Here is a 25916-nt window from a genome sequence, read left to right as displayed (position 1 = left end):
TTGGTCCATTAATACCCTCCTCTTCTCCTTGTTGACTCTTTCCCCAGCATATAAATAGAGTCAAATCTTTTCAGTCTAAAAACATCTTTTTTTGGTATTTTTCTTATAGGGTATCACATAATAGAAAAGTCCACAAATCATAACATGATGGGTCATCACACATGAACACACAGTTGCGATCACCCTTTCTTCCTTTTCTCCCTTTCACTTGATAATCCAGCTTCTGCGAATAGTAGTTTACATTTGATAATGTTCACTTTCTCATCCTCAATCCACTTCTAAATACCCAGCTGAGCTTCGACCCTAATGACTCTTTTACTATGAAACAAAATGATTGTTTTCAGCCCTTCTTCTGCCTGACCTTTTAGAAGCATTCAACACTTCTGCCCGTCCCCTTCTGGAAACACTTTCCCTTGAATCTGTTTTCCTTCTAGCTCTAGTCATTCAAGCTTTTTGTGTAGTTTGTTTCTTCCCCTCACTCTTAAATTTTGGTTATTTATAAGCTCCACACTCATTTGTACATTTATATCCCTCATGCTCTTCAAACCAACATTTCCCAAAAAAATAAAATAAAATAAATCCAGATGAGAACTGAATTTAGGAAAAAAAATAACATTCTATCCACCTTTCAATAAATGGAACTTCAACTCACCGAAGCTCTGAGCTTGGGATTTATCCTCTATTTCTTCTCTCCCTTCCCATCCACTGCTTATTTAGGATGAGTTCTATCGACACATATCCTTGCCGCAGCACTGGTTCAAGTTCTAGTTAGAGCAACAGCTTCCTAGTTCCCAGGCTGCAAACTGGCAGCCTGCAGGCTACCTTTGGTTTGCATACATTTCGCCTGGCTTATGCAGTGTATGAAATTGTTTAAAATTTCATCGAAGTAGGGAGCCTTTATAAGAATCCAGATTCACAGCTCCTTTTGCAAACCAGAAGGTACATAAGCCTGGACTCTGTGTCCACATGGCTCCAGTAATTCTAACAGAGGAGAAACTGACTGGTGTATGAACAGAGGTGCTGCTCAGGTCCTCTTCACCCCCGAGCCTGTTTCTCTCATGAACATCACCAGTCCTGGCCCAGGCATCAGAGTGTGCAACTTCTGTCCCTCACTAGCTTCTCTGGTTCTGAATCTGTCCATCTCTATTCTATTGTCCACACTGATCCAGGATGAGTTGTTCTAAAACCTACTTCTATACATAGCTTCTAGTTAAATCCTCTCTGTGGTTAACTATTAGCATCTGGATGAAATTCAGGTTTTTTGTGTGTGGCATTCAAGGTCCTGTCCTTCATGATGTTTCCTTCACCCCTCTCAGTTTCTTTTCTCCCCCTCTCCCTCCTCCTCCAAATCTGGTTCTTTAATTATACTGATATTATTTGCAGTTGTCCGATGGGTCATCCTCCTTCCAGCCAGCACACCTTCTATATGTCCTTCCCGTTGTCTGAAAAACTTCACGTCACTCTAGTGCATACCAGCTGCCTAACTTGTTCTCCTTTCCTAAAGCTCTGGCTGCCATCTTTGACCCCCCTGAACTCCTGGGTCAGGTGCTTGTTCCAGACCACCCTCACCATGCAGTTTTCCCACTGTCATGCACCTGTCCCCTTCTATTGTGATTACTTGCCTGCCCTCATACAGACTGTGAGCTCTCTTAAGACCGGAGTGAGCTTATTGTCTTTGACTCTGAGCCTGAGTCTTTTGTCTTTGACTCTGAGCATGTCCTAGGGTGTCTGGCAAATAACAGGCAGGCATATATATGTGTCCCTAGTGAATCGTACATGTAAAACAACTTTTATAAACTTTATCATTTTATATACACGGAAGGTAATACTATTACTGTCCACAAAGAAAAGCAAAAAGTTGCTTTAAATGTAAAAATTCTAAATTAAATACTCTATTATAAATAAAGAAGCCCCTCAAGAGTCAGAAAAAAACAACTGTGTTATTTTAAAAAAAAATTCTTTTTTTCTGGTTCTTTGTTGTGTGTGTGTGTGTGTGTGTGAGAGAGAGAGAGAGAGAGGGAGAGAGACTGTGGGTGTGTATGTGTTTTGCTCAGGGCGATTAAACAGAACTGACAATTCCTGGTTTCTTAAAAGCATTTGAAAATATGGCACCTTTTGTAGATGAATAATTTGTATCTATTTGAGGACTACATAGATTCAATAAAATAGAACCATCAGTTCCATAACTACTAAGCAGAGGCAATAACTGGCATGAGGGATCATCCTTAGACACGGGTCTCTTGTTGCTTTGTGCCTAAGTTATGAGAGTTATTATCCAGTAGATTCCTGAGGGAATACATTTGGAAAACTATCGCTACTATTTCATTGACACTGTCCAGGTTAAAGAGTACTTTCAGGCTTCACATCACATTGAATTTTCAAAATCTTGTGAACCGAGGAGCGCTGCTTCTCATTACAGCTGAGGCTGCTAAGGGACTTTGCAGGCTCTTTCAGCTTACCGCAGAAAGGCTGGCACCCGTCCTGAGCCTTTAACCCGGGGCCTGGCACTCTACCTGGTACAGGACTGCGCTTTTCAAACTTTGCCTTCTGTTGACTCTACCGAGGAGCCCAACTCTTGCTTTGCTTCTGCGGCAAATCTGGGGGCTGCCTGGTGCTTTCCGCTCTCCGGTAAGCTACACCGTTCCACACCTCAGCTAAGAGCTACTGTCAGAGGCAGAACACACTGACTGTGGGGTGGGGTGGGGGGAATCAGTTATATAATGAAGATCTACTTACAGAAGCAGCAAGCCCAAAACCTTTTTTTAACAGCTGCAATTTTATAAAGCAGTTATATTTGGCCGCCCCCTGAAACCATTGTGCACATTCTGTACAGTATTTTGAGTCTGAAAAGTGGAACTTAGGGGGATTCTAAATGTCCTCCTCAGCTTCCAGAGGTAGCTTGTTGGCCAGGTTGGAGTATTTGTTCATTTTCCTCTGACTTATATCACTGTATGAGAAGAATACCATGTGGCCGTAACGACAGGGCGGATCTGTTTCGACAACACCAAGCAGAACACATTGGCTTTTTAGCAGCCTCCTCTGAGTAAAGCCGTGTGACATAAAGACAGTTTTTGCTCACCTGTGGTAATCATATAAAAGTATACTAACAGTATGATTTAATTGATGCTTTCCTTTGATGGGGGGTGCCAAAATCGATGTAAAACAAAAATCTCACTCATAATTTTAGGATTTGATTGAGTTTGACAGCTAAAGTAACCATAATAAAAACATCTGCATATTTTATCATTCATCAGGCTTTTTCACATGTACACTGAAAGACACTTTACAAGAAGTATCACTGAGACTGATAATCTTAGAAAAGGGCTATTCTTCCCACAGTGTTCATCTCAAGGCCAGTGTTTACTGTTCAATTTGAAAAATTTAAGAACATTAAACATATTATATAGGGTAATTTTTTCCTATACAATAAACAGCTGACTATAGCCATATTTCTCTGATTCTAATAACATCTGTGACTACAGGGAAGAACACAACATCAAAGAATGAGTAATATGTATTTTAAAATCAGAATTTGAAGAACAGTTTCCCCCAGAGTGCCCTGAACTTCTCCTTTTTTTGTTTTTCATTTCCTCTCAACACTTTTGTTATTATTCAGTCCACATCCATCCTTCTTTCTAGATTATAAGGTCTTTGAGGGCAGGGGCAGTGTTGTCTTCTCCTTTATTACCTACCTGGGACGCAGCACAAGATTTCATGCCATGCAGGTGCTCAGAATGTGTCTGATGAATGCATAAATTGATAGCTTCCTAGAGCTATAAACATTTTTACCAAGAGAATTGTTTTATCTAAAATTTTCAACAATTTTATTTTCCTCCTTTGGGGGAGGAGGGTTTTTTTTTTTAATCACAGAAATACTATTTCAAATGCTTCTGCTTTAAAATAGAAATAATTGTAATTGATTTGCAATATAGCTTATAGAACATTTGTTCCGTTTAATGCTTTTTTCTTAATAATAAATCCCAACTCCTTTGAACGCTTACATAATTTCAGTCATGTAATTAAACTTTTTAAAAGCTACTTTGGCTAAAGGAAAAAAAAGGTATTACTTAACGTACATTAAAAAGTTTTGTCTATTGTAAAAGCATATTTTTTATTTCCATCCAATATTTTTCATGAAAACTCTGACATATTTAATTCAGTACAATCTAAATTTAGCATAATACACGCTAGACAGTACCACATAACAACAAGGTATTACCTCCACTTTATAGGAAATAAAATTTAAGATTATTGATTATTAAGATTATTAAGATAAGCAAAAAACACAAGTCTACTTAGGCATTCCAATATATACACTGGCAGACAACCCTTAAGTTGGTTGACAGTAAATAAAGAAAAAGTATAATATGGTGAGCAGAAGCTTTTCATCTTCAAAATCTGAGCTGGTAAGTGGCAAAACCATGTTTAATGAACGTTAAAATACAAAGAGATCATATTATTTTACAATGGTGACACAAACATTTCATTTTCTGTTAGGATGCAGTACTCCATTACAGATAGCTGTTAGAGGCTAAATGCCTTAAAACAGGGCTTTCTCCATCTATAATTTCTGTGACCTGGTTTTTGCCCATCTCACTGCTAGCAGCCCAGAAGAAGAGCGGATGTGCTGAGCCGAGAGTGGCGTCATGTGACAATCACGGTTTGTGCAACTTCACACCTAATGGTGTGTCCCTCAAAGTCCAAGGTTCACACCCACAGTCTATTAAGAACAGAGAATGGAGTCCTGCAACCATCCAGAGATCATAGCTAGAGGAATTCCAAATGGCTGGTACCTGGTTAACTGAAGCATCTGTATTAGCCACAGGTGAAGGGGAACGACACGCAGGTGGAGAGGAAATTTCACTGCTGGTTCCCTCCTCCCCAGACTCCTCAGTGACAGGTGACAGCAAAGTGTGACAGCGACCTGCAGTCATCTATCACATAAAATGTAGCCCAAAGGACATGAACATCAGTTAGCTCTGTTAACAAAAGACCTGGTCTGGCACAGGTCAGAACACAAGTAATAATATAGCAAAGGTGAGAGATACAGAGACCCAAACCTACATACAAATTCTGTGTTAGTATTTAAAAGTTTTGTCCTCAAGTGAGTATGACTCTAGGGACCATTTGTAAAACAAACAGGGAAAGGGGGTGCATATCACGATCAAGACTTTTGTTGTTGATTATTTTATTTTCCTTTCCTTGATGTCTGTTTGTGTCTTTATAGACAAGTAGAAAAATCATGAATCATACAAGGGAGGGAAGGGTCTACAAAAGAAAACGGGTCTTCCGTGGACATCTCAAATTCCAAATATTCTAGGGAGATAAATGCACCCAAAGTGATATTTTGCCAAAAGAGTCCAGCTATGGTTACACACCACCTGAGGCACAGCTCCTATGGGTGGAAAATACACAGCACTTTACAGTTACCAAAATAAGTAATGCATTCTAGATACAAAGTGATAGGTAAGTGATGTGGCAGAACAGAAATTAACGGAACTTATTTATTTTAATCCAAAGCTAAACTTTGGATTTTTCTGTTTTCTTATTTTCCTAATAGGACCTTTTCTTCTATATTTTATTAAACATCTGTATAACAGAGTACACAAACATATCTAGTCACCCAGTGTTTTAGCTTGGAAAACATACACAAAAGATATGTGTAGCCTGATTCTCCTAACCCTCAGAAAACTAGAAAACTGTGCAAAGGAAAAATTTTTTTTTTTTGAAGGTCAGAGCCTCTCAGTATTATTGCTAAGTTATAAACAAATGCAGGGCCAACCTTCGACATATTAAATAATTCAGCCACCTCAAGCAAATAGCTTCATTTTAACTGTCACTGTTTACAGTACAAAAAACTGGCCTTGGCCCAATGTAGTCCGAGAGTTAAGGAGACTGCTCCTCAGTTCGAGTCACGAAGAGGGAACCTGGAGCCACTAGCCAGGGCACGGACAGAAGGGAGCGCGCTGGCTCCCAGCAAACCCGGCCTTCGCCCTTACTTACCATGACCACAGAGGGGTGGGCCGAGGTCGCGGGGAGGAGCTCCCTGTCCAGGTCCTCCGTCCCCTCCGCTAGCCCCTCCACCTCGGTCACCGTCAGCAGCATGGTGGCGTGCTTGGCTTTCATCGTCAGCATCTTGCACTTGGAGTTCAAAGAGGCGATCTGCTCCTGGTAGCCCTTGATTTTCTGAGCCAGCTCCTGGGGAAACATTTTTCCCCCCAACCGTGTGTCAGAGCAGCATCAAAAGGAAACACAACTAGTAGCGTTCATCTTCCTCCAGCGCTGGCCAATGAAATCGCAGAGCTGCGCCAGGCGGCAGCAGCGGCCGCGGCCGAGAGGCAGGATGTGGACGTGCGAGCGCAGGAGCCAGCCTCCCGGCCGCGCACCCACAGCCCGACCACCGCGCGGCGGGGCTGGAAGGGCGGCTGCGCGGCGCGGCCCGGAGACCCGGTGCCCTGCGCCCGGGGGATTCTGATCCCGGGGGAGGCTCCGTGTGCAATCAGGCACTTAGGGAACGTGAAGCACTGGCAACTTTCCTTAAAATGCCTAAAGAATCTGAAACTGCCAGATGGTTCATGCCATGGAAATTAGGTCATGTGATGACTAAAACTACAAAAACATGCAATGCTCAGCTCTTACCACACGGAATGTATCAAATAGAGCAGTCCTCTGTTACCGACCGCGTCGCAAAAGTAACCTGCATGTCAATTCCTGGGACCCACGGAGTTGTTTTTTGTAGATAAGCTAAATATTACATATGAAACCCTAATTTTTTATGCATCTTATTCCCACAATAAAGTTTTGTACATTCATCAAATTCTCCCTCATGGACTCCATCATGCCTCACATGTTTCTGATGTTTCCAAACTAGAGCTTTGCAGTCCAGTTCAAATCTAATGGCTTTTAAATTCATTTGTTGTTGAAAAAATGTTTTAAGAGCTAGAGGTGTTACAGCTTTTACCAAGAGCTTACTGAAAATATACTCTGGACAGCACGTAGCTCTCAAAAATCTAAAATATTAAATAAAAATAATCTAAAGTGGTAATTCTAAAATATTGAATTTATATTTTCTTACTTAAAAGATGTATACATGTTTAACAAAAATGAAGATGTCTATTCCAAAACATGAATCCTAAAAGTACCAAACCATTACTTTTTTGTTCCTTTTATTTGGCTCTGTTGCCTGAAAAGCTGTCATTTAGCGTTCGCATGTAACATATTTTGTGACAAAAACATTAAATGTCAACGTGTTTAAAACAATGTTATGTATATACCTATATACACACAGGCATATATACATTTTACGCCTGTCTGTATATATGTATACACATACTATCATTTTAAACACAGTGACATTCAAACTAGAGCTTTGAACTTGGAACTTCAGAAACAAAGTGGATCAACAAACTGGTATATATATATATAATGTGTGTGTATGTATATATGTGTATGTGTAGATATATACACACAGACACACGTATATATCATTTTGTTTCTCCCCTCCCAGCCAAAACTGACTAAATGAAAGGAAAAACAACCCATCAAAACTCAGCCGGTAGCCTGTCTTCTTGACTTCTTCTATAGCACAATAATTTTCAAAGCAAGAATTTAAAAAGTAGAAATCATCACTTCTTTAACTTTTAGAGCTGCAGGTACTTAATTAAACCTAATAGGGTTTGTTTGTTTTTTTTAAATAGTGATTAAACAGCTACTTACTACATCTGACCTAGTGCCCAATACATGGTTACTCTATTTTAATTAGCATGCACATATAGAAGACATCTACCAACTTGGTGGACTTCTTGAATTCTATGTTTTCATAGGACAAATCGCTACGCTTTCTTACAATGGCTTGCCCCATTGGGGTAGATTTGAAGAATCTTTGTGAAATAGCATTAGTTTTAGTCCCTCCCCTTTCCTGCCTACATGGATGGCTGTGTCCCCTCCTGCTACACCCTGCAAAGGTGTGTGCCCGTGCTGACAGCAGACACCACCCATCTCCTAAACTGGAGTTCTCAACTTTATTGTGTATAAAACTCATTTGGGTTGTTTATTAACAACGAAATTCTGGTCTCCACAAAGGATTTTGATTTACTAGGCATTTTATACTTATCCCAAATGACTCCCTTGGAGAAATAGCTCTTTAGAACTTTCTTCTGTAAGACTAAAACCTGTCTATATCATAATAACTTTTTGGGTTGGTGATAAAATCTGCTAAATTAAAATGGAGCCCCACTGGCTTAATGTTTTCCCTATTCTCAGGAAGCATATGTATTTTTAACTTTTACTGGATATTTCTGAAAATGATTACACAGGATGAGCATAAAGAGGTGGGAATTTCAGATACAGTGGCTGTTCTAAGTACAGTGGCTACCCCTCTGTGGGCAGTCTCCCGCACTCTGGAGAAGGCCTTGTATGTAAGGTAAAAAGCAAAGAGCCTGAGTATTCTCTCCTATGATTTAAAAGTGGCAGGATAATTTTTTCAACTTAAATGCAGCATTTAAAAAATTACAGAAAAAAAAATGTGAATTCCTTAGAAATGGATAAATTATCAATTATTTTTATGAGTTAAAGTTATCCTTCTAGATACTAGATTCACCTCAAAATTGAAATTCCATTAAAAGCCGGCTGAAAATACAGGAAAAAGCAGCCTTCCACATTCTTATGGTAAATCAGGCTTTCTCCACTGAGCACTTCCCTTCCTGTGTTTGTTTTATATGCACAATGAGTCTCACACAGGACTATGCCATTGTTATTATGAACATGTATTCTAAATCACATGGCAAAACTTACAAATGTCTACACTCATGTTTAGAACTGGAAAGAGAAAATGTGACAAAATGAATGCATCACTGAACAGGAGCCTGGAGGACAGTCTACAGACGACTGTGCTCAGAGCCAACTCTGGGACCCTGGGCAAGTCATTTATTTTCCTGGACCATCATTCTTCTCTTCTGTGCAATAAGGTAGCCCAAAGAGTTTCTGCTGCAGGGGAAAAAATCATGGAATTTGAGGCCACAGATACTGGCTTAGAATCTGGTTTCTATCAGTTACTAGATTTGGGAGCTTGGGAAGTCACAAAAATCAGTTTCTGTTTTCTTATCAGTATAATGGAGATGATTAAAAAAAAAATCCTTACCTCACAGTGGTGTTATAAAAGATAAGAACTTTGTAAACTGTTAAAAAAACTAAAAAAACTGTAGTAATTATAATTATTGTTATTTTAGACAAGATTTTAAAAATATACACTTTCTGTATACTATGAGAGAAAAGTTGTTACAACAAAATTCTGGATCTTATAAAATGACATTAAAAATAGTTTCAAAATTAATTTGTAATATATAGCCTAATGTATGAATTGTATAAACAGTGGTTTCAAATATTTGCATAACATATTTTCACTTAACCAATGGCATAAGAAAATCAATAGTTAACATAGATGATATGTACAGTGTAGAAGTAAATGTAGGTGGGATGTTTGTTTACATCATTTTGTAAATCGTATATAAATGTAAGTACTGATGCACTGGACATGCCAAGAAATTAAAGAATTGCATTTGGAGAGTAGGTAGTGAGGTATTTCCTTCAAAGGCAACAATTGAATCTTCTGAGAAACTCACTATGATACTTGGCTTGGAAAAATGGTTTGTTGCTCTTATGACAACAAAGTTGTCATAAGAGCAACATAGATGATATGTACAGTGTAGAAGTAAATGTAGGTGGGATGTTTGTTTACATCATTTTGTAAATCGTATATAAATGTAAGTACTGATGCACTGGACATGCCAAGAAATTAAAGAATTGCATTTGGAGAGTAGGTAGTGAGATGTTTCCTTCAAAGGCAACAATTGAATCTTCTGAGAAACTCACTATGATACTTGGCTTGGAAAAATGGTTTGTTGCTCTTATGACAACAAAGTTAAAACAGAGCAGATGAAGAATAAACTAAATATCCACCCTTGGCACAGAGAAATAAGACACCCTTCCCTGCCCTGTTGCTTACCCCAATTCATGATGCTTTGAGCCAGTCCCCAAGGGAAAGAATAAATGTGAGCCATATAGGAAATGACAGGTCAGAAGAAATTCACTGGTAGGTATCAATGGGCCAAGACACTTAAGGTCTATGATCTCTGAGACCAAGTCTGCACAAGGAGTGTTCAAGTCCTAAGTTTATAATGAAGTTATAAATTCAAGAAAGAAGGCATATTTGAAAATGGGGAAGATGCTAACAGACACAATCTGGAAATCAGCAAAACAACATGGACCATACTCTGATTTTGGTGGAAGCAACTGAAATAACCTATATTTGAAAGAGCAAATGATTTTGTTTTTAATATGAAATGTTTCTTCTTTTTGAAGAGAGTGATCAAAGCAGCAAGGCTTTGAGCATTGCTGTTTCTAGCAGGCTTTGAATACCCAGTGGACTATGTTTTGGTGTAATTAACTGTGAAAATTTTGGGTGCAGGAGACAATTGGTGGATCCCAGGTGAGATATGTCATCAGCAACATGTAAAGAGGTTTTGGCCTCAAGGGGAAGACTCAGGCTCCTGGGTCTTGGAAAGGGTCAGCAAATACAGTGCTCAAAATGCAAAGACAGTCAGAGAGGCTCCCCAAGAACTGAGCACACTGTGTACGGGACAGGGAAAACTTTTCTCTGTGATTCACTAGAAACCAATTACATGTTCTCAGCAAGTGCCTGCGTTCCTGTCTCACCTCATGCCGAGAAATCTGGGCCTGCAGCTCCTGGATGTTACTGGTGGCCACAGGTTTGTCCTCAATTTCTCTGTGAGCTCCTTCTATCAGCTCCTGGAGGTGTTGCATTTCTTGCTCATACTGTTCATACTGCACCACAGCCTCCTTTGAAAGGAAAAAAAAAAAACAACACACAATTATCTTTCTATATCAATAACTATGGGAATCATTCTGTGCTGCTGTCTATAGCATTAACTGGTATTCACCTGTGTGTCTAGGGAATAAAGAAATGATGGGCAAAATCCCTGGATGATTCAAGTCCTCAAGTTTATGCAGATATTTCAAAGACTTCTCTCTAAAATAGTTTGCTAAGATTATCAACTGACTCAAAATAGCTAAGTGGCTAGATCCTCTCTCTTCTCCCTATTCATGTTGTCCTGAAAATGGCAATGTTATGGCCAGAACAACGTTGTGGTGGGAAGCAGTACGAAAAACATGATTGCTTCATTTTTCCATCTAAGAAATACTAAATATATATATGTAAGGCACTTGTCTAAATGCTGGGGTGGAAGACAAAAAAAATGAAGTAAGCATGACTTCTATCCTCAGGAATTTACTATGTAACAAATTACAAGATAATTCAAGGAGCAAAAATAGTTGACCAAGTTGACCATTAGCTATTTAATGAGCAGATATGTATGAAATTTTTGGATAAAGCAGGTAAAGTATTAGTGGAAAGGAGATATGAGGTGGAGAGTGTCATTCCTTCCTAGTAAATGATTTTTCTCTTATTAGCTAAAGAGATTAAGAGTTACATGTGGGTGTACTTTTCAGGCAAGGAAATGCATTTGGTGCATCAATAAGCTGAAATATGAAAAAAAAATTCTGTAACATATAGTAGCAGTAAAGGCATTTTACAAGGCTTTAGAGGATTCTCAGATGGATAAAAAGAGATAAAAATACATGACTGAAGACAAAATTAACCTTTATAAGTTGTTCTTTACTAAAATATATTGCTCAAAGATAGTGTTCACCAAAGGATATTTTTTATAGAGCTTTCCCCAGGCTTTTGTGGGTGATCCAAATGATAGCATTTCATCTCCTTATTTTAAATAAGCACAACAATCTGTCAAATTTAACACTCTGGATGTGTTTTGATGGCTGAGCCCACACAAGGCTAAGAAAAGAAGCCCATGACGCATTAGCCGTTGCTCTGCCGGCGCGGGGCCGGCGGGCTCCGGCGGCAGGTGTAGGAGCACATGCCTGCATGAGGTTGCACTGCTGGATGGCCGTGTGCTGCAATCGGCTCGCCTCCTGCTGCAGGCGCAGAGCGGCGTGGCAGAGGGGCAAGCTGGTGACCACCTCCTCGGGGATCCGGAGTGCGCTCTGGCAGATCTGCACAGCGTGGACCTTTGGCTTGAGTGACTCCATCTCGGACAACAAGTGCTGAAAGTGCAAGTTCACATTTTACATTTTGTAAAGCACGGGAAAATCGTGTATTTTAATAGCTTATTTCATAAGCCAGAGACGTTTACTAAATTACAGCTCCGTCATGTGTCATAAACATTTTCCAAGGAATTTTTCTTTAATGTATAGAGTACTAAGACTATAACTGAGTTTAAAAATCATTTTTCCTCACTATCTTCCTTTTTTTTTTTTTTTTTTTAAATATAGCTCCCTAACTCATTTCCTCTGAATTATTTTTGCTTACCAGTCGATGAGAAAGTTGCTCCTTGAGACTAAGACGTCCGACTTCTGGAGAAGTCAAGGTTGTCTGGGCTTGCTCCAAAGCAACTTGTAAGTTTTTTAGCTCAGTTTCAAATTTTTTCATATCCTACAGAGTAAAAGCAATATGAATGTCAGTATATAAGCACTTGAAGTTCAAAGTCATAGAAGAGTAACATCGCAGTCAAGAAGGCATTATCAGAGGTGAGTACTGCATCTCCACTATAAAACCACCATTTTTTTAAAATGATAGACTTTCCAATTTGAATTACTATTATTATTATTATTATTATTATTATTGTTATATTTTACCTTGGCAGCATCTTGGAGATTCTGCAAACGAATTTTGATCATCTGTCGCAGCTCCTCAGACTCCCGTCCCAGTTCTGCCACTTGCTGAGACATTTTTTCTGTGGAGTACACGCTAGCGAGGTACTGTAATTTCTCAATCATTGCTTCCAGATTGCTGTGAATTTCTTCAGATTCTTCTAGCATGGTCTAGAGAGAATTATCAATATTCATGACACTGACAGGTAGGCAGAGATAGACGTATAGGTACTCAATCTGCTGTGATATAAGACCATCAGACTAGAAGAGAGTGAGATGTTATCCACAGTTCTCATGCGCACTGTGGAGGTTCTGTGTGTCTTATTGTGTTTAACCTTCACACCCCTGTGCCTACTCCCCACCCACTCTTATCCCCATTTCACAGAAAAAGAAATCAAAGTTTAGGAACTGTCAACAGTTTGCTGAGCCCACATGCTATTAAGTGTTGGATCTTAAGGCTCATGCTCTATCTACTGCCCCAAACTGCTCCCTGGTGAGGGTCAGGACGTGAGTATCCCAGGAGCGTCGATGCTCTGACAAGTTGGGCATCTTTGTCAGGTTGCTGAGCCTACTTTTTTCTCATATTTAAATGCAAGAGATGCCTTTCAGCTCTAATTTTCTAAGATCTGAGATGCTTATTGATCTAAGAAATGAAAATAACAAGAGCATTACAAACAAAAACCTTTGAACACTTGGTTTTAGTGAGACAAAGGGGGTAGAAGCAACTTGAGATACCAAGAAGAATAAAACACAGCCCTCGTCATTCAGGATAGTATCATCTAGTGGGACTAATAATACAAATGGATTGCTAACCACATAATACACATTATATGAGTAGAGTTAAAGAGTAGAAAGGTTAAAGATGACAGAAATGAGATGTGCTCCTACTTGCAGGAAGATTGGGAGAAGGAAGAGCATAAGTAAAGGAAGAGAGGTGAGTGAGCACAAAATGTGCAGTTACTGGGATATGTGATGTACAAAGAGGAGAAATGGGAGCTGGGACATTATTCTTAGGCAATAGATCTTTATTTTTTTTAAAATAAAGTACAGTTTTTTTTTCCTCATGAGGAATGCTATATATATATATATGTATATACATATATATATTAAAGCTTAGAAAATATTGAAAATATAAAGAAGAAAATAAAATACTCCACAATACGTCAGAGATAACTTTAAATAGGAGATAACTACTGTTACATTTGGGTATATTTTAAGGTAATTGAGATCATAATATATGTACAATATTCCATCTTTCTTTTCCACCTAACTTTAGAACACATGCATTCTCTCTGTGTACTGTTTTTGGCTAAACATGGGCAGCCTGAACTAAGGCAGGTAAGGAAGAACTCCTCAAAAGAGTGTCTACAGGCTGAGTCCTCTCCTGAGCTTCCGAGAGACCCACAGACAGGCGGTATCTCGTGTCTGTGAGGCACTCAACTCACCCACCTGCCCAAGTCAAAACACCTGGGAGTTGTCCATGACTCCTCCCTCTCTTTCACCCATATCTAAGAGTCTCCAGAGTCCAGAATTCTAGCTCAGTGATAGCCCTTGATTCTGTCTTCTCTCAACCTCCAAAGAGGGACCCTGTCACTCTCTGTCATAACACTGAAGCCAACTTCCATGCTGTCTTACCTTCATCAGTCTATTTTCCACAGGCTGCTAAATCGTCTTTCTTAAAATACAAGCCTGAATTTGTCGCTTGCCTGAAGAATATCTGTCAAAGGCTTCGGAGGGACTGTAGGGTAAAGCCCAAGTTCTTAACAGGGCTTTTGATCTTTTCTCTTCTCTCTCTATTCTTACCTCTTAAGCTTCTTTCCAGCTCTCCTCCACACCTCCTCCCCATAGTGCCCCCTCCAACGCACCAGAGCACCCCTCACTCTTACTACTGGGATTTCGACATGCATTTTTGTCTAAAATGCATTTCACACAAGTAGGCAGCCTGTCATTCAGGACTCAGGCGGGACTTACTTTTTCCTAAGAAGGCCTCTTTTAACTTCCCCTAGACCCCAGGCAATGTGGGTGGAGCATGCTCCTATGGGGTCCCTCAGCACTTTGATCCCTCATTTCCAGCACTTATCACACTGTTTGTAATTGTCTAGATCTGTCTTGTGCCTCTTTTATCAACTCCCTGGGGCAAGAACAGGGAATATTCTTTGTATTTTAAATTGCTAGCTTTGGAAAGAAAGCATTCTATAAATGTTTGTTGAATAAATAAATGAGTGCAGGACCTACTTAAAAAAAAAAAAAAAAAGCCTTGATGGTCATTTTAAAGACTACATTTATACTCTATTATATCCAAAATGTCATTCAGAAAAGTGACTTGACATTTTCTTTAAAATTCCACTATAGGGGTATCTAGGTGCCTCAGTCATGATCTCAGGGTCCTAGGTCTTTAGTCACCTCTGCCTTTGGCTTAGGTCATGATCTCAGGGTCCTACGAACGAGCCCCATGTTGGACTCCCTGCTCAGCGGGGAGACTGCTTCTCCCTCTCCCTCTGCCCCTCCCCTCTGCTCCTGCTCACTCTCTCTCTCAAATAAATGAATAAAATCTTAAAAAAAAATTCCACTATAGTGGGGCACCTGGGTGGCTCAGTCGGTTAAGCATCCGACCCTGGGTTTCAGCTCAATTCATAATCTCAGGGTCATGAGATCAAGCCCTGTGTCAGGCTCCATGCTCAGCATGGAGTCCCCTTGAGATACTTTCCCCCTTTCTCCCTCCCCCTCTACTCACCCCCCCAAGTCCCCCACCCTGGCTCACACTCTCTTTCTCTCTCTCAAATAAATAAATAAAATCTTTAAAAAACAAAATTCCAGTATAGTTATTAATACCACATATTTTCTACATTTTGGATTATGGAGTAGTAACATTTTGATGATCATGATACATTTTGCCAATTGTTTTTCAAAAAGTTTTTAACAAGTAACCTTCAGAGTTGAGAGTTCTCACTTCTTTAAATATGAACCTCAAATAACTTTTTTTTTTAAAGATTTTATTTGACAGAGAAAGACACAGCGAGAGAGGGAACACAAGCAGGGGGAGTGGGAAAGGGAGAAGCAGGCTTCCCACGGAGTAGGGAGCCCCATGCGGGGCTCAATCCCAGGACCCTGGGATCATGACCTGAGCCAAAGGCAGGTGCTTAACAACTGAGCCACCCAGGCGCCCCACCAAATAACTTCTAAATGGTGTTAATTTGATAGAGTGTTCTCTCTCTTTAAATTTTCGTTTCTAGATTTCTAATGAGGTTGAATATTTTTTTCATTGTTTATAACCAATTGTAACTTAAGTCTTGTCTTGAGTGGTATAAGAATGATTCCAGAAGGGTATGCAAGATTGATTAGAAAAGAACGATTATGTACATAGGGAAATTAATTAGCATTTGTTAAAGCATTCCAAGAAGGAGAAAATGTGGCTTTGACCTAGAACCCTGTCCATAGGAATGGAAAAGCAAATGATTTAAAAGATATGAGTATACATAAATCAGAATAAAAGAGAGAGAATCTAAAATACTTCAGGATATCCATGTAACTAAGTAAAAATCATTCTGTATTGTATTGTAAGCTAACTGGGCTACTAGATATTTGTACTAATTCAAGCTAAAGATAATAAAAGGATGAAATAATTTCCTGGATGATATAACCAGAAGAAAACTTCCGGAAATGAAGTAATGCAGCCACCATGTGATATGGACTCTTTGCTCCTTTCCAGCTGACCCCTACTTCCTCTGGAAAGCCAGACAACCAAGACTAGGCTGAATGCTCAGGAGGCACCCACGTGGCACGTGGTGTGCTTGATATTTGCACATATGTTAAACCATTTGATCCTCCTAATAATTCTGCAATATAAATATCATTTACATCTCCATCTTATTGATGAGAAAACGGAATTCAGAGAGGCAAAATAGTTTGCTCCAAATCACACAGCCCTAAATAACAGAGCTTGGTTTTCCCATCAGTCTGAGTCTGGAGCCTATAATCCTTCCACATGTCACATATCTTCCTGGGGAAGAATTTCCCACCATATCCCCGCATGTGATTGTTTCAAAGAAGCCACAAAAAAAGAGAGACCTGTATCTGGCTGATTATTTGGGGTCTTGGAGAAAGAAAAGTCTAGGGGAGATAGAGGATATTTATTTATTTATACAGTCTAATGAAATCTTATGGGTAGCCACTTTCTTACAAACCTTTGGACAAGTCATTAGGGCTACCTTAGCTTTCTTTTTATCTGGCACCTACAATAATTCTACATCATGGTCCTTTAAATTTTCTGTCAGTCTAGCCAGTTAAATCAAATTGCTCTCTAAGTTACTCTTTGAAAACGTTTTTTCCCAAAGTTACCTGATGTAAAATGTATTGTTCTCGAAGTTGGTGTGCCGAATTCCATGTAATCTTTCCATGTACCAACACTTTAGCTTTCTCAATCCACTTCAAAATGAATTCAAGCATTTCATTGTATTCTTCTAAATGTGATGCTGCCTGAAAAATCATTACCATTCAGATCGCAATTGTAAACTCTGCTTCACGAGCTAGAAATCAGTCTTCTATTTCTCTTCAGATACAATAATCCTAGGGGATCTGTGATATCTAAAGGTATCATAAACAATCATTTCCTTGTTGAAAACCTGTCAAGGACGTCCCAGTGACTTTAGGATAAAGTCCAAGTCCTTAATATGCTTGAATAACTGTCTTTTAAAAATATTCTCTATTCTCATTTCTTAGTCATCTGTCTAGTACCTCTCTACCCCTCCTCCCATACTCCACCCTCACTGAATAAGGAGGTTTTGGTACTATAATTCATTAGTTGCCAAATCATGATTTAGTTTGTCCCTGATTACACAAAAAACACATCATCAATTTATAGAGGTGAATCTACAGTCAACAATTATGATGGATGTGTGACCTGAACCTATTAAGTGAAGGGTAAATGCAAGCATGTATATATGTATATATATACAAATATATTTTATGTCTTACATCTTTAAATATATATATATTTTACTTTATATATATATATTACTTTAAGATATTTGAATTCACTCCATACTGATTTTGTAAAACATGTTACTGGATGAGTATTCATTTCACAAAATACTTCTCCAGTTGACAAAATATTCATTCCAAAAGTCCATTTATATGACCATGTTTGTCAATGAACTTATAATATGGTTTGATATAAAATAAAGGCAAGTTTAGATGTAAATTTTAGGAACACAGGTGTGGTATGAAATAAGCTACCCTTAAACTACCCTCATCATTGTCAATATTATCTTTTGATTTATTTCCAAAAGAAAAACAAACACTGAATTTCTGCCTTAGAAGATTTTGATGCCTGGCCTGGAAGACATACCTGACCGAGCTTGGAGAGCCGATTTTCAGCCTGCCTAATGGTCTGCTGGTGAAGTTCAGTCAGTTTTCCTATCTTCTTGGCCAGTGGTTTACCCAGTTGGCCATTCTGTTCTGCGAATTTCTGTACTGCTGCATCTAGTTCTATTAATTTTAAATGACAGCCATCTAATTCCTCTCCTAGCACCTAAATGGAAGCCAAAATAAAAGAGCATGAGACTATAGAAAGTAAATTCCTCCAGATTTTCCAAGATCTAGGGTGATATTTTAAATGACTTTTGTAAATGCCAACTATTATAAAGAATAATTCTACTCTGATCAGGTCATTTCTGTTTCTTTGGTTAGAAAGGCAGAGCAGGCAGGATGTTTTGTAACCCTGGTGTTCATTTCCTGTGAGGCTGAGTGAGAAGGTTAATGTTTTCCTTCTGCCCCACCCAAAAAGGATTCATCACTTAACTCATCAGCAGAGCGAGAACACAGATTTAACCACCAAGACCATCCTTCATTTTGGAATTTTTATACTTATATTCCCAAATCATTATTTGGTCCTTTGACACTCTTCCCTCTTACACACATATGTAGGTACATTTATTAATACGCTTCCATTGTAATGATGAAGTGAGTGATCTATGCTGTTATGTTTATAAAATGTCTTACTGCCTGCCTTTGCTAATCAAGAAAGCTTTTTTTTCCCCCTCTATATCCCCAAAATAACTCCAAAAAATAGTTAATTCATTCAGTAGCACCTCTTATGTTTCCAATTCTCCTTCCTTACCTTTTGGTCATTTTTAGCTTGAGCTAAATTATCTGTCTTTGTTCTCAGCTTACTCAGAATAGTTGTGAGATCTTTGGCTATCTTCTGAATTTGCCGGCTGAATTCCTGGCTCATGGTCTTGCTCTGTTCAACTTCTCTTACTTTGTCCTGGATCTAAATAATCAATGAGAACAGCAAAACCAACCATGATTAAAACCGCGTAAGTGCTAATGAAAACCTCAATCTTAAGATGTTGACAAGAGACACTTGAGGTGGTTAACACCACTCTGGCGTTGATGGACTTTGTCAGGCCAGCCGCGTGCCGTTACTAGCTCTCACGGCTTTCCAGGCAGCTTTGCTTCCCACCACCTTCATACCTCCACTGTCCCTTTCTGCTGCTGTTTCAGCAAAGAAACAAGCAATGCATGTACAATGATCTACGCATCAAATGTTTATAGAATACTCATTACAAATAATAGTATGTATAGAGCTGAGTTTGAATCCTAGGTTCTCCATTTACCAAATTCAGAACACAAATTCCTTTAAGCCTTTTTCTCCATAAAATGGAAAACACTTCCAGATCATTGGAAGCATCTGGATTTGTTTCCAAGCACCTTTTTATAAGTTAGCTGTTGGTGATCTGTTAACTCCTCTTCCAACTTCCCAAGTACATCCCTATAATATATCAAAAAAGTGTTAAGCACAGCCAATAAAAAGAAAGGTAAAAAAAAAAATACAGTTAATGTTTATAAGTTTCAAACGGCTTTGGTTTGATTTGAAAACAGTGATATTATTGCTTATAATAAAATGCTTAAGAGAAAACGATAAAGAAATATTTTCTTTATATAAGTGAAAAGCACTTTAGAGGAAACATGCCATTAAAAGAACACTTTTTTGGGGCGCCTGGGTGGCTCAGTTGGTTGAGCGTCCAACTCTTCGTTTCAGCTCAGGTCATGATCTCAGAGTTGTGAGATGGAGCCCTGTGTGGACTCCTCGCTCAGCGGAGAGTCTGTTTGAGATTCTCTCTCTCTCCCTGTGTTCCTCCCCACCGCTCACACTTGCTCACTCTCTCTCTCACATAAATAAATAAATCTTAAAAAAAAAAAGTACTTCTTTGGCCTTCATTATTTTGAGTTGAGTGCCAACGTAAATGAGATGCATGAGAATAACTCTAATATAGAGAAATTTATCCAGAGAAAAAGAAAAATTAAATTTGAACTTTTTTTTAAGATCTGAACTTTTTTTTAAGATCTGAACTTTTCCCAGTAGACCTTCCAATGTCTAAGAAGAAAAACCAAATAGGCCAATTAAATACTTAAAATAGAAAATAACATTTTAGTTTAGGTCAATATCATGATGTAGTAGCATTGGATTTTGTTGAAATTTTTAAAACACTTCGTATTATTCATTGGAGGGTTCAAAAATGCAGTGTACTTGTATGAATTTTATAATTGCTACAATGTGACACTACTTTCCATTTCACGTAGCACTTTAGAATTAGTGGTATATCTTCTCTTTGTCCCCCATAGACTGCTTTCAACTTAACTGTGCTTTAGCATTATGTCAGCAAGGAGGTCTTAAAACACTATTATGTTTCCATACAGATGCTACAAAAGCTATTTACACTATATGAAACCGTGTCCTCTTTTTGGGACTTAAGATAGAAATCTCCCTCTGATCTCAGTACTATGAATGATTATGTATCTCTTTGTTTAAAAAAAAAAAAAAGATTTGTTTTAAAATTTATAGACATGGATTGGATTATGTCACATCTTTCTTTGGTCATTTGAAAGCTAGAGTTCATTTGAAGGGCTTTCCTCTAGCAACATTATAGGACCCACCAACGTGCATTTTGGGTAATAACTTCCTCCCTGGCTTTACCTTATTTTTTTACTTTGATTTTCCCTTTTTTCAAATATCTTCACCTACTGAACTTATATTTTGCTGAACTGAAATAACAGCTAGAAGAGTACCTGGCAGGTCCTGAGTACTCAAAAAATTTTTGTTGAATACATGAAATATAGCTTTTAAAAAATTTTAAGTCATCTATTTTAGAAAAAGGTGAAGTAGGTAAGTTATTTTTAATTGCATAACATTATTGTTCATATCTGTGATCATCTGATATGTTTCTTGCCTACAAATAAGACCTCTAATTTAGTATTGTTGTTTTATACTGATAAGTTTTTAACTGTTTCCATGAAGACAGGATTGTGAAAATCAAGAACTGTCAAACAAGAGTACTGAGCCTCTGAAAGAATGGAAAGGCATACTTTGTGCCTCTAGGTTTACCTGATCATGGATAGTTCCCAGGTCCAGTGCCACCTCAGCTAACTGAAGGGACAGTTCAGAAGGTAAGATGGAGTAAAGACCCAGGTACTTATTCTTCTGCTCTTCAGTCATTTTCTCAATGTTCTGTCGGTGATTTGTGACTTCTGTTAGGAGAATCTAAAAAAAATGATCAAAATTAGAAGCTTCTGGGAGCCTGATAAGGAAATTCATTTTTATGGGTACAGAGACAAGACTATGTATTGTTTATCAATATATGAAGTGTGGACTTAGAGAAACATCTTAAAAAAAAAAAAACTCAAGCCTTTCCTTAGTCTCTGGGGAGAAGTGTGTCCCCTTTATACAGAACAAAAGGAAGTCCCTTGAAATAATACTCAAAGCCTTTTATATGTTACATTTCTGAAAAATTTTAATTCAATACTCACTAAATATAAACAAACATAGCTCATTAAAATCAAGACAACATTTTAAAATGATGGGTATAGGGAATAAGAAGAGTTTGGTACCTGAAGTTCTTCAAGTTGAGCATCTATTTCTATTGTTGGATTCCCCAAATATTCCTTTGTTTCCTGAACCCAAGATTTCACCGAATTGATTTGAGTCTCCACAACTTCTCGCTCCTTTAGCTCTTGCTTTACCACCTTTCCGTTACTCTTCACTTTGTCCTGCATGCTTCGGAAACATTAAAGGGAGAAACCAGAAGAGGATTTGAAATGAAAGGAAGTCCCTAATCAATGACATAATGTTATCAAAAACAGACATTAAAAAAAACTAAAGCCTCATATCCTTTTTTGCAAATAAAGACACTTCCCCAAATTCTGAGATAATGTTCAGTAACACTTAAGCCAAGTACAACAGAAGAATATATGTCATATGAAGTCAATGATTTATCCCTGGAAAACTGAGAGTTGACACACTCCCAAGCCACTAAATTGCAATGAATTTTCCTATCTTAAACAATTGGAGATTGTTTATTTATTTCCTCTTTGGAAATCTACTCAAATGGTGCAGAATCATCAGCACTTAAAAGTAATGTGTAATTGGAATGTTTGTGGCTATTAGAAGCCAGTCTCTAAACAAAGTATCAAGCTTTGGAAATTTGGCAGTTAATAATGTTCAACATCCAAAGTATAAGTTTTTATTTGAATTGACAAAAGTTTGGTAAAAAAGTTTAAATAAGTGAAGTCAGATTATCCTGAATTCATCTATAAGCAGAAGAGGGGAATATAGGCTATGGATGAGTAATATTAGTTAATACAGGATAAAATCATCTATTGACATTTTTTCCTCTGGCTCAATAAGTGATTCGGGCTGGTTACACATCAAGATTAACTTTCTCTTTCCACTAAGTTCACTATCAGTAAATAGCTATCATTTATCTGGACTTTGATATTACCCTTGTTCTGATCTCCCTGTCCTCCAATTTAGCCAATGAATTATCAAGCTTTATCAAAATGAAGTTTTCAATAGCTCTCCCCTGTTCACCTTTCAAGCTTCATTTCTCAGGAATTGCCCTGTCGCCCAACCGCTCCTTGAAAGTGACATGCTCACATCCAAGCTTTCTTACATTGTATTCCCCTGTTGGCTAACCTCTCCTCCCACTTCACTGCCTAGCTCAAGCCTGCCCAGACTTCAGCATAAGCACCCCTCCTGAAGGGAAGCCTTCCTTGATTCCTCTCCTAGAGGTGCTTCATATGCCCTTACCACTCTTTCCATGCTCTGCTGAAATGCTTCCGTAGTTGTCGGAACATGTAAACCTCATGAAGGTAGAGACTGAATTCTGTATGGCTCATCACTGTATTTCTAAATACTACTAGGATGTATTTTTCAGATAAATACTTGAAGAGTTAAGAAAAATGAAAAGCAGGGATGAAGCGAACAGTTCCCCATGTTTTTAAGGCGGCATGATGGGAGCATCCCCAGACTCTAATACTACGCTTATCCCTCTGGGTCATGGCCAAGTTTAGTAACAGAGAATGAAAGCAACTGTATGCTTACTTCAGGCACCTATCTTGCATTGCCGTGATTTCCTGGACAATAGATGGCTCTTCTCCAGGGGACGGCGTGGCTCCATCCTGGAGCATGCTCAGTGCTTGTTGCTGCAGCAGACCTAAGGCCAGCTGCTGCTGGTCCAGCTCCAGAACGAGTGTGTCATGATGGTCGAGAAGAGTGAAGAGTTCTGCTTTTGAGGCTTTCTCTGCAGAACTGTCCGGTAATTTATCTTGCAGCTGATCAATCATTTCCCTGGCTTTTGTAACCTGAGGACAAATGTATATACTGTGAAGATCAAAAATAAACTGAAAAGACAGAGCAATTCCAATAAATGCCACATTTGACCCAAAGGCACTGAGGCACGTTAAAGATGACGGCATAAACTAAATTTCAGGGACTAGACATGAACAATCTCCTTAACATGAAAGGGAAGATTTCTGGGTTTTAAGATTTAATCTCAAAATAATAGGGCCATCAGAGACTGCATAACATAGAAAAGGTTGGTTTTTTTTTAAATAAACAGATAAAAGAAAAACTCTTTCCAATATTTATGTTAACATGAATGTATGCCTTTGAGTCATTAAGGAAGATATGGTTTAAAATACTGAAGCCTACTTAAAAGATAAAAGGAATTAAACATAGGATTTTGGAAATTCCCACTCATTTTCATGGCAAAAAAACTATTTTATACTTTTTCAGGGCCAGGTAAGAAATTTTTTTTTAAAGATTTATTTGTTTATTGGAGAGACAGAGAAAGTGTGTGTGTGCATGAGTGGGGGGAGGAGCAGAAGAAGAGAATCTCAAGCAGACTCCCCATTGAGCAGGGACCCCCCCCTTCACTCCACACTTGGGGCTCAGTCTCAGGACCCATGAGATCATGACCTCAGCTGAAACCAAGAGTCAGGTGCTTAAATTACTGAGCCACCCAGGTGCCCCATTTTTTTTTAAGATTTACTTATTTATTTTAGAGAGAGACAGAGAGAGAGAGAGGGGTAAGAAAATTTTATTAAGAGCCTAGCAAATGGGGCAAAGTGGGCTTGTATTCCTTTCAAAATTTAATTGCTTAGTTTTCTCATTAAAATAATCAGACCCTGGGGAGCTTCCTGATTTTGGCTCAGGTCATGATCTCAGGGTTGTGGGATTGAGCCCTGAGTCAGGCTCTATGCTCAGTGGGGAGTCTGCTTGGGATTCTTTCTCTCCCTCTCCCTCTATCCCTCCCCCTGTTCTTGCTTGCTCTCTCTTTCTCTAAAAGTAAATAAATAAATCTTAAAAAAAAAATAATCAGACCTTGATTTAGGATTAAATTGCACATTGCATTTTATAATTTGGCTTTCATGTCACTGAAACAGAGACTTAAAAAAGAAAGGTTTATTGCTTTTCAGAAAGCCAATTTCAAAAAGGAAACAAAATAGTGTTTTTCAAAATACATTGTCATCAGCAAGTAAACAGTTCTTTGAGCCCCATCAGTTGTGGAAATTACCTTAGTGTTAAGGCTTTTCCACTCATCTACTGCATCTTCCAGTATCTTCTTCTGGTCCTGAGCCACAGCACCGAGACGTGTCCAGCGCTGCCAGACAGTAGTCATCGACCTGCTTAGGGCTGCTTTGCTTGCGTCATTTCCAGTTTTTTCCAGTTGTGAAGTTTTATCCTCAAGGGCCACAACTTTCTCATGGAAAGAATTAACTACTGACACTAAAGACTGAGATAGGGAGAAGATAAAAGAGGTTATGAGGAGAGACTGATTTTTCAGAAGTTCTATGGATTTTAGTAAAGCTCAAAATGACCTGCAAAAGGAAATGTTCCTACATATTTTTATTTTCCTCTGGTAACTCTTACTTTTACACTTAACTTTTAATTGACTTAGGCTTGAATGTTTTAAAGAGGTAAGGTAAATTTATGTCTTTATTGAAAATTTATTTATTAAAATATTTTATTAAGAAGAAAAGTTTATTTGCGACTTGAGATAACATTCTCCCAATTTCAAAAGGCAGCAAAAATATAAGGCACTGAATTTGATATTTAAGTATGTTACATTCCACCTTATATTCCTGTGTTATATGAGTGAGACTCAGTTATGAATATCTGAATATTATTTGAATTTATTGAAGTTATTATCAGGAAGTATTTACTGAAATTTATTGTCATATCTTTTTTATTATGTTAATCACCATACATTACATCAATTAGTTTTTGATGTAGTGTTCCATGATTCATTGTTTGCATGTAACACCCAGTGCTCCATTCAGCACGTGCCCTCTTTAATTTATTGTCATATCTTATCAGAAGCAAATTTCTCTGGTCTTTTTGTGAAACTAGCTGCACATTTCAACAGGAATCCTAAAAAGGTGATAGCATTTAATTAAGTTCACACTGCTATGAAATGTGACTAAATGTATCCTTTTCACATTTAATATCCTTTTCATATTTAAATGCAACCAGGTGTAAATGAAGATTTATTGACCTGTTTCTGGAACTCTCAGATGACAAAGACCCATTACAACTACAATGAAAGGATATTTAAAACAACAACCAAAACTAACCTTGTGTTCTGACAGTCTTTCTTCTGCTTCATGACTGGAAGAAGTTTTCGATAAAGAAAACTCAGACAATTTCTTTTCTGCATCATTCATCAGTGCGATAACCTCTTCCCTTGCTTTTTGATAATCCTGCCATTGAGCAGCACATCTTGAAAAAGTCAGACAAAAGACAATAAGCAACATAAAATCACACATTTCTATGCAGAGCTCTGGTGGAGTATGTCTAATGATACTTAAGAGAGAAGAATGAATTTACATGC

General features: G+C 38.3%; 1 protein-coding gene and 1 long non-coding RNA gene across 2 annotated transcripts in view; one reads left to right on the top strand and one right to left on the bottom strand.

Annotated features, from left to right (window-relative positions):
• SYNE1 (spectrin repeat containing nuclear envelope protein 1) overlaps nt 1-25916 on the bottom strand; it is a 436526-nt gene that overhangs the window by 149341 nt on the left and 261269 nt on the right. Inside the window, exons 80-93 of the mRNA XM_078054564.1 lie at nt 25660-25804; nt 24600-24818; nt 23126-23385; nt 21634-21799; nt 21131-21286; nt 18863-19015; nt 18092-18274; nt 17083-17220; nt 12730-12915; nt 12404-12526; nt 11956-12138; nt 10714-10857; nt 6004-6198; nt 4794-4934 (exon numbers count right to left, since the gene is read on the bottom strand). Of these exons, the coding sequence (XP_077910690.1) occupies nt 4794-4934; nt 6004-6198; nt 10714-10857; nt 11956-12138; nt 12404-12526; nt 12730-12915; nt 17083-17220; nt 18092-18274; nt 18863-19015; nt 21131-21286; nt 21634-21799; nt 23126-23385; nt 24600-24818; nt 25660-25804 (2392 nt within the window). The remainder of the gene's footprint in view (nt 1-4793; nt 4935-6003; nt 6199-10713; nt 10858-11955; nt 12139-12403; nt 12527-12729; nt 12916-17082; nt 17221-18091; nt 18275-18862; nt 19016-21130; nt 21287-21633; nt 21800-23125; nt 23386-24599; nt 24819-25659; nt 25805-25916) is intronic.
• Nucleotides 12523-25683, top strand: LOC144379032 (uncharacterized). Its single transcript, XR_013441051.1, has 4 exons — nt 12523-12621; nt 12738-12849; nt 21044-21192; nt 25559-25683. It is a non-coding gene; the product is annotated as an uncharacterized LOC144379032 (long non-coding RNA).

Source organism: Halichoerus grypus, chromosome 9 (genome assembly GCF_964656455.1).
Source record: "Halichoerus grypus chromosome 9, mHalGry1.hap1.1, whole genome shotgun sequence".
Taxonomy (NCBI): Eukaryota; Metazoa; Chordata; class Mammalia; order Carnivora; family Phocidae; genus Halichoerus; species Halichoerus grypus.
This window is presented reverse-complemented; position numbering and strand designations above follow the sequence as displayed.